The sequence below is a fragment of the Hippocampus zosterae genome, chromosome 6, assembly GCF_025434085.1.
Source record: "Hippocampus zosterae strain Florida chromosome 6, ASM2543408v3, whole genome shotgun sequence".
Lineage (NCBI taxonomy): Eukaryota > Metazoa > Chordata > Actinopteri > Syngnathiformes > Syngnathidae > Hippocampus > Hippocampus zosterae.
The window spans coordinates 20,249,921-20,258,568 of record NC_067456.1 but is presented as its reverse complement, the minus strand read 5'-3'; the positions used below and the strand labels follow the sequence as shown (position 1 = coordinate 20,258,568).

Sequence of the window (8,648 nt, the reverse complement as noted above, 5' to 3'; positions counted from 1 at the left end):
TATGGACTGTGGATGATGAAATTCCCTTAATTTCTTGCAATTGTACGTTGAGGGACACTATTCAACTATTTTCACACACAGCTCTTAAAGGTGAACCTCACTCCCACCTTTGCTTGTGAATGACAACATGTGCCCCTTTAAGTCACAACAGCAACTCTGATTCCGAACAGCTTCTGGGATCTGTGGCAAGGTTGGTCATTGTATGGTTTTCATGTTTGTGCTGTTTTGGAGTCGACTAAGTCATAGAAGGCAGCCCGTTGGTTGGCGTGTCGACCTCACAGTGCAGAGGTACCGGGTTCAATTCCAGCTCCGATCTCCCTATGTGGAGTTTGCATGTTCTCCGCAGGCCTGCGTGTTTACTCCGGTTTCCTCCCACATTCCAAAAAACATGCATGGCAGGCTGATTGAACACTAATTTGTCCCTAGGTGTGAGTACGAGTGTGGATGGTTGTTCATCTGTGTGTGCCCTGCGATTGGCTGGCAACCAGTTCAGGGTGTCCCCCGCTTACGGCCCGAAGATGGCTGGGATAGGCTCCAGTGCAACCCGACCCTTGTAAGGATAAGCACATCAGAAAATGGATGGATAAGTCTTGGAATGAGCGTTTAATTTGGCAATGCATTGGTAGGTTTGTACATAATTTTGAACCATTTATAATTTGTATAGCTCTTTGGTAGCTTAGAGGTAGACTGGTGTGTGTGTGTGTGTGTGTGTGTGTGTTATCACATATCTCCACATAAGTGGCATAGTAGTAATGCATATGATTCCTAATTTGGCAATCCTTGGTTTTATTAAAGATCTAAAAAAGGAATAATTTGACACATTTTTCATTATGGTGAGGAGCGCAAGTATACACTATCCATTTTCTGAGTAAAAGTGCATATTAAAATTCAAATCTGAGCAGATTTACATTTGCTTAAATTACATTAAATGTATTTAAATGTCAACTAATGCTGAGGATGACAATAATTACACAGCTATTCACCCAGATGTCTGCCACACCTGAAGGCCTTAACCATTAAGCACTGCCTCTGGGCAGCAAGTCTGTATCCAGACCGAGGGATTTTTCTCCTTCTCTGCAGCTTGTTCTTTACTAATGAATAATATCTCGTACATTAAAATACATTTGCAGTGTGCCTATTTTACCCCTTTTTTACAAATATTGCCAATTGTATAGTTTTTGGCCTGAAAAAGCCACAGTGCTTCTCTTCCTTCTCCTTTACCCAAGTGGCAGCCAAAATCATTACAAAAGATTCGTGGTTCACATGAATACAAATACTCAACAGTAGAGCTTTAAAAGTACTCCATCTGTCCATTTTCAACACCGTTTACACCGAAGAGCGTCAGGTTGTTGCAGGATCCTATCCCAGCTGACTTCGGGCAAAAGGCAGACTAACCAACCCATGAACTGGTCGCCAGGGCATATATATCAACCACGAACACCCACATTCACACCATCACTGAGTGGGAACTGATCCCACGCTGCCCGCACACAAGTGAGGCGAGTGTACCACTATACCATCAATGACACAGTAATGCATTCATCAGACAAATCAAAATACAAGTTTACAACTTGTTGAGCCCATGCCATCAGTCTTTCGAAACACAAAAAAAGGTAGGTTACACTTAAGATTGTTGCAGCAGACTCGCTTTTCAAATATACATTTATTTTCAATTTATACCGTGTTTCTTAAATTCAAATTGTGTCCCGTTGAGTACAAATTACTCAATATTTATTCATGCACATTCACAAAAGAAATCCTTCAAAACAATTTAATATTTCACCAATACGGTGATCAAACTTAGCAATTATAACCCCCAATTAGAGCCCCCCCGTCATGTAACAGTAAGGGGAAAGACAGCGTACAATGAAATGTTAATGTACAGTTATTATTCATTTGGTTTACTAGAAAAGTGAAAACAGAGTAGCTCTCTTCTTACCAGCAGAGCAAGTGTGTCCAAACCCGGTGCTCGAAGGCCGCTGTCCTGTGTGTTTTGTCTTCCCGCTCCAGCACTTGATTCAGGACGGCAGCCCTTGAGGACCGGAGATGGACATACCTGCGTTAGGAGATAAGCGGCAACAAAAGTAACCGGGAACTGTACAATGTACCAGTAAATATTTACTCACAATTTTACAATATCCATCTATTTTTCAATCACATTTAAATTCAGGTCAAATGATTGCTAGAGCCTACAACAGGTGGCTCCCTGGACTGACCACGAGCCAATGGCAGCGTTGACAACCAAAATAAATGCAAACAAAAGTGTAAAATAACACTGGTCAACAAAGTTTTACATTTTTAACAACGGATGCAAGTAAACCTTTTTTTGTGCTGATCCCGACTCTGCATTTGGGGAAAAAGATACTTTATGCATTTTTAAAAATTGTCCAATAAGCTGTATTTTTTTTCTACAAAAACTCAACATCTGCTTTTAAAAATATTGATCAGGCCCTATAATATATCATCACTGTCCTGTGAAAAACACTTTAAATTTTACTGTTAATTGGGTGTCCACAATGCATGGTAAAATTCAGAAACTTTTAAATCAGCCTAAAAAATACATTTGGGATGCATAAAGCTATTTCTGATGACAATTTGCTGTTGAGCAGTGTGATATCGTTGTCATGTGGTTTGTGGTCAAGGTGACTCAGATTGATCATGTTGGTGCTCTGCATTTGTCTCTGGCTCATTGTCATTATCATGCTCTGGAGGCTGCTGGATGAGACCTCCATCCTGCGCAGTGTTGTAGGAGCCGCAGCCAGTGCACTTCATCCCCAGGATATGGAAAGGCACTGTACAGTGGGCTTGACAGTCGTTACACATAATCTTAATCACAGGGAAAAGAAATATACATTACAAAAAATATCCATCAAAGGAATGACTCAAAAAGGTTATGCTGTATTTATTTTTAATAGCATGTGTGTGCGGCATATTTTTGTACATATCGGTCACTTTTTAAACAGTAAATCATTTAAAACAAATGCACCGTACTTTGACAGTGGTACCCTGGTATTCAATGGGCATTGGTGACTGGGCAATCTCTTTGTCTATCTGATTCCAGTGTTCCTCCATGTTCCAGGCAGAGTGCATGCAAAGAGGGCAGCGATAAGCACTGCAAAGAGCAAAGGGTAATGCGTTATACAAAAAAAAAAACATTGACTGGAATGTACTACCAGTACTAGGGCTGAACAATTTTGGAAAATTATGGATACTTTTTCCCCCTTATAATTGCAATTATTTTTGTCAAGGTCCTTTTCTAAGGCATTTTTCAATAAATATCTTTATTAAAACAATATCAGCTCTTGTTGCATTATACGATACTAAGATAAAGGCAAATGAAGCATGAATATGAAAAACAGTTTATCCACTCAAATTACAGGTATAAACTTAATACTGTACTTTGACATGCAGTGTAGTAACTGTTGACCATGACACCGCAATTCTGCGACACAGGTGTGATGTAAATTTACCCTTAGTATATAGAGTAAAACACTAAATTAAGTACAGATTATAACAATATTGCAAACAAACATGGGGCTTTACCACTATCTACACATCACATGAAACATGAAATGAAATTGTCGACTACACTTCTTAATCACCCAATTTACCATATAGACCGATAAATGAATAAAACAGTCTTCCTCAACTGGCGGACCGCGATCCACGACGGACCGCCGACCTCCTCTGTCCGGACCCTCGGCAAATTGTATAAAATAATCAATTATAAAGTGATTTTTACGTTATACATTTTATATTTTTGGACTATAATCTGCGCATTACCGCGATCGCTTGTAAAAATTATCAGTTGTATTCTTTGCGTGCGCTAACAGATGTACTGCAGAGGACCGCAGCAAGGCGACTTGTGTGGATAATGTCTGACTAAATGGAGACCCTGGCTGAGCAGGGCAGGTTTGGTTGGGGGGGGGGGGGGGGGGGGTATCGACTTTGAAAAAATGTTCAGTCCACAACATCCCGGCAGACAAAATATTTTTTCGAAGGCATCCAAAACAGCCAATAGTTATATTTTCTAAATATGACACACATCAGACACCTGTAGTGTCTCACACACTTGCACAAAAATACACAAAACACTTACTACGTTTTTCTTTTGTTTAACCTTGCAAGGTGAAAAGTCCATGTTAGATTCTCACCTCAATGTCTCTTGAGACGGAAACCTCACTGAAAGTTAGCGACGGCCAGTGTTACAGCTTTGCCTTCTCTGAAACTTCTCTCCCTCCGCTCCCCCATACAGTAATGACCAGTAAATTGCAGGTTTGTTGATTATCAAATCGCAATTGCAATCAATTGTTCAGCCCTAACTTGAAAAAAAAAATAAATACCACGCAATTACAGTGCAGTACATACATACCTAGTTCTGACCATGTCATCGAAACAGCTCCTGGAAGGGCAAATGTTATTTTGTAGCTTCAAGTCACAAATGTTCTTTGCTGATGCTTAAAGTTATAATTAATTATTAAAACAAAGAAGAAATTGAATGGAAGTGTTAAGTGTTTTACTTATGAAGAAGGTGACCACAGGGAAGAACGTGCGCTCCAATTCGAGAAGTGTGGATATCCTGTGAATGCACATAAAATATGATGTCAGTAACTATCTATGAATCCACATATCCAGCAATCCTTTCTTTACTCTACCCATTGAATATATTTCTTTACCTCCATACACACCGGACAGTTCTGCCTGGAAACATTCTCAACACACTGGAATACAGAAATGATGAGAAAAAAAATTAATATACATTTCCTCATCACCAAAAGATATTTCTTATTTCAAATTGTTCAAGCAGATGCACGCTGATAATCACTTTGTGGTTCCCCAGCAGGTCCTGCGCTAAACACAAGTTGCACTTGTCACAATGGAAATACTTCTCTCTTGGCCCGATCCTGAAGGGATCAAAAGAGAGTAAATTCCACTGATCACACAAAAAAAGTAGCCACTAACACAGTGATTCCCAACCAATGTGTTGGGGCACATTAGTGTGCCGCGATAGCTCGAAAAGTGTTCCATGGGAAATTATTTTTAAAAAATAATGTATCTTTGTCCATCTTCTATTGGATGGTAGAACACATACAATTGACATGTGTATAACTTGATTTGTAACAACTCACCTACATATGCCACAGGGATGACAATGGTACTGCTTCTTATCCTTGTCAAACAAGTGACAAATGTCACAGTAATACTCCCCAAACTGCACGTGACACTGTTGGCATGCCTGTTGTGCCTAGCAAAGGGTGAGAGACTGGATTTAGACAATGCTCGTAAGAGATGCAATGCAATGAACAACTTGGTACAATAAATTTAAATAATAAATAAAAAATTGAGAGGAAAGAAATTTCATCTGTGCTGTATTTTAAACATACAGCACAGATGAAATTTCTGTCAAATTTGCTGTATGTTGCACATAGAGCACATTTGACAATAAAGTTGTATCCAATCCAAAAATGAATGTATGTTCAACAAAAGACACTTAATTTTCAAGTCCTGTCAATTTTGGCATTATCAACTCAAAATAAAATTCCATCTCCTTTGATTGTGCAAGTGTGTTGTACGGGCAAACTATAGCTAATGCGCTACAGTTCATCAAGAAAGTGCTCATAAAAAATTATCACGCAACTTACCTGTTGTAATGTTTGGCATTCGGAACATTGCACCTCTTCCACTTTAAATCTGTCCATCTGGTGGTTCTCCTCTGCATCATGGCACAGCCTACATACATACAGTTTACCACAGCAAGGTGCCTGGATGACAGAAAAATCTTCCTATTATAACCATTTAGTAGTAAGTACAACCATAATTACGCCTTAACTCAAAAATTTGATTTTAAAAAATATGTGATAAAATCAATTCAAGCTTGAAATGTGTATAAGAATAGAATACTTGGTTGGAATGTAATGTTTTAAAAACAAAATTAATGAACAACACAGTTTGTTCAACCAAATCCCTCCCAACTTTACCCGAATGAGTTCTGAGCATCCCTGCATAGGGCAATATGATGCCTTCGAAAAAGCAGTCAAGGTGTAAGTACCCTGGCTTAAACCAGTATATGTGATATGTGAAACATTTAACTTTTACCACTCAATACAAACACACTATTATCCAGTGCTGCCAAAATGAAGAAATGGCTTTCCCACGTCAAGGGTCACCTCCATGATATATACGTTTGGCACAGTTTTTACATTGAATGCCCTTCTCGATGTAACCGAGCCCTTCTTAGCACCGGCAGTGACTGGGATTCGACATGCAGCATATTACCTCTCACACTGTATGGGATTTGAACCCTTGGCCCCATGTCCAATAGCTTTGGAAGGAGAACGCCAATAGACATTTTCAAAGGTTTGTAAAATGTAGAAATGTACAGCATAGTTATATAATAATCATGTGTCCGACATCAGAGGCAAAGAACAAGAGCCTGCTTTTAGTGATCTACGTGACTAGCAAAGGAGCGTCAGACCATCTTCAGCAGGTAATTTGGGGAATAGTGCTATGGGCCGAGACACAGATCCGAGAAGATTGTCGATTCTGCATTTGCAGCATCCTTGAATTTTTGAGAATAAGCTTTGGAAGTACTGCAAAAACTGTGTATAGAACCAGCCAGTAGGAAAGGTCACAGCATCACAACGGTCTGCCTCAAGTCATCAATCTACTTATGCGGCAAATAGGCCTAACCTAACAATTAAAAACATGTAAGATGAGCATTGGAGCACGAAAGAGCGACAGCAGCACCAACGAAAAAGTGAATGCATGCATGAGGCATACACATGCTGAACGAAAGTATGACTTAACTTCATTCAAATACATGTCCAGTCGACTCAGTACACATCTTGCAATAATTATATTATGCATATTAACCTGATCAAACACATCCAGAAGGACAAATACCTGTAGTTTAGCAGTAAAGGAGTTCCCCGTCTTAGACATCCTATAGCGTATGTGCTAGCCAATGACCGCATCGAGATACTTTTTTCTGTTTTCTTGTGAAATGTCTGTTTCTTTATTTTATTTGCAACAAAATAAGATTGGACTAGGGAGAAAATACACCACAATTCAATTAAAAACAAAAATTTGAATTTATATTTTCATTATTTGTGTGTCGCAAAGTCTAGGTTGCAAATATTTGAGTACTACTTCACAACACAACAGTTCTTAAGAATAATGGGATATTTCAGAATAGGCCTAAATTAAATACCTTTATTTCTTTTATATTTTTGCACAACACTTACTAATGAGTAGCATTATGAATAAAAAAAACAATGGCTTACACCCTCTGTCTGAAGCGCTGGAACATTGCTTGGGTCTCAACTTTGTGAAAATTACGGCAACATCAGTGCTTTGCCAGCAATGAGTCTCTCCTTATCCGACCGATTCCATTGTTTTGTCATTGACATATTGAGCAATATCACACGGTATGAACCTAAAATAAAATGTTACCTATCTGAATATGAAGCACTTGCGATTTCAGAAGATTAAGCACCTGAACGTACTGATGAAACGCCCATTATTATTTTTTACAGACCTGCGTAAAGTAGCAAGCGAAGGCTAACAAGGCTCCCCGTTTGCACAAGTCAGCACAAATAATCATTGAATCAGGAGTGCATTCGTATATTTTAATTGTATTTGGTGTTCAAGTATGAGGTCATGAGGGGGGGGGGGGGACTTAAAACGCGAACTTACTTTTAATAAGCAGCTCCGCGCATAATGTTCACAGCCCACAAGCGCCGCCATGTTCAACACACCAGTTTCTTCTTCGTCTCTGGTGTTTAACGGTATCCGACAACTTTTTACTTATACTGCCGACCCTGGGATACAACCCGCGAGTGTCCTACTCCTGACTCAAGACTCATACACGACTCGTATGAATGAATGAAGAAGTCAAATGTATTTGACTAAAACGACAATCATACATATAATTAAACGAAAGTCTGCCGTGTTAATTGGTGATGTACATCAACGGGCGTTGCAAGTGAAGAAAGCAATGAAGTCTATATTCTGCTCATATTTAGTCATGCGATATAACTTTCCCATGCCCGCAGTGTAGCTTGGCGTCCTTGTAACAATCATCACTTGAAAGTGGAATACTGTACTCCCTCTGAAGACGCACAAACATTGGAATGCGCTAAACTGAGTATCAATTTAGGAGAAACGAAAGTTATGATATCACACCTTCTGATGATATAAAATTGATGTAAATCTCTTCCTGCTTCGCACTCGTGACACGCAGCCATTGTCTGCAATTCACTGGTGCCCGGAATATTCTGTTATTAAAAAGCTTCGAAGAAACTGTTCATTTTCTCCCGCCTTTATTTGGATTACCAACATTCTCCTTGTCCGAAATTCAACGAACACGCGGGAGAAAGAATGCCCCCAACGGCAACTAATCTAAAGTTGCCGAAAAACAATGTTGCTATCAAAGTTATAGGTTTGAATTTGATGGCGTCTGGGTGTTGTTATCTCCTTTTTACCGTGGGAGCGCTTGAATAAGCTTCGTGTCATCGCTGTCGGTGCGCTTGATTTTGTCTCACGAGAGAGCGCTGTTTGACGCTGCTGACGCCTCTCTTCCGCCATCTTCAACTTCCTATTGTTTGCATCAGACGGAGGCTGTCTGAATGTGCTGTGTGCGTGAGCCG

At 39.6% G+C, this 8,648-nt stretch overlaps 1 protein-coding gene across 3 annotated transcripts; it reads right to left on the bottom strand.

Annotated features, from left to right (window-relative positions):
* Nucleotides 1–1,757: 1,757 nt before the first annotated feature.
* On the bottom strand, nt 1,758–8,596 carry rchy1 (ring finger and CHY zinc finger domain containing 1). 3 transcript variants are annotated; one of them, XM_052067044.1, is made up of 9 exons: nt 8,484–8,596; nt 5,643–5,762; nt 5,130–5,245; nt 4,826–4,904; nt 4,677–4,721; nt 4,521–4,579; nt 4,373–4,402; nt 2,992–3,112; nt 1,758–2,826 (listed from the first exon to the last, which is right to left on the bottom strand). In XM_052067044.1, the coding sequence occupies exons 2-9, from the start codon at nt 5,697–5,699 to the stop codon at nt 2,638–2,640; spliced, it is 696 nt and encodes a 231-aa protein (XP_051923004.1). In that variant the 5' UTR covers nt 5,700–5,762; nt 8,484–8,596; the 3' UTR covers nt 1,758–2,637. The 3 variants fall into 3 exon arrangements, with proteins under 3 accessions (XP_051923004.1, XP_051923002.1, XP_051923003.1); XM_052067042.1 differs by lacking the exon at nt 8,484–8,596 and adding an exon at nt 8,183–8,451 and having other exon boundaries at nt 5,643–5,779; XM_052067043.1 differs by lacking the exon at nt 8,484–8,596 and adding an exon at nt 7,696–7,843.
* Nucleotides 8,597–8,648: the final 52 nt, after the last annotated feature.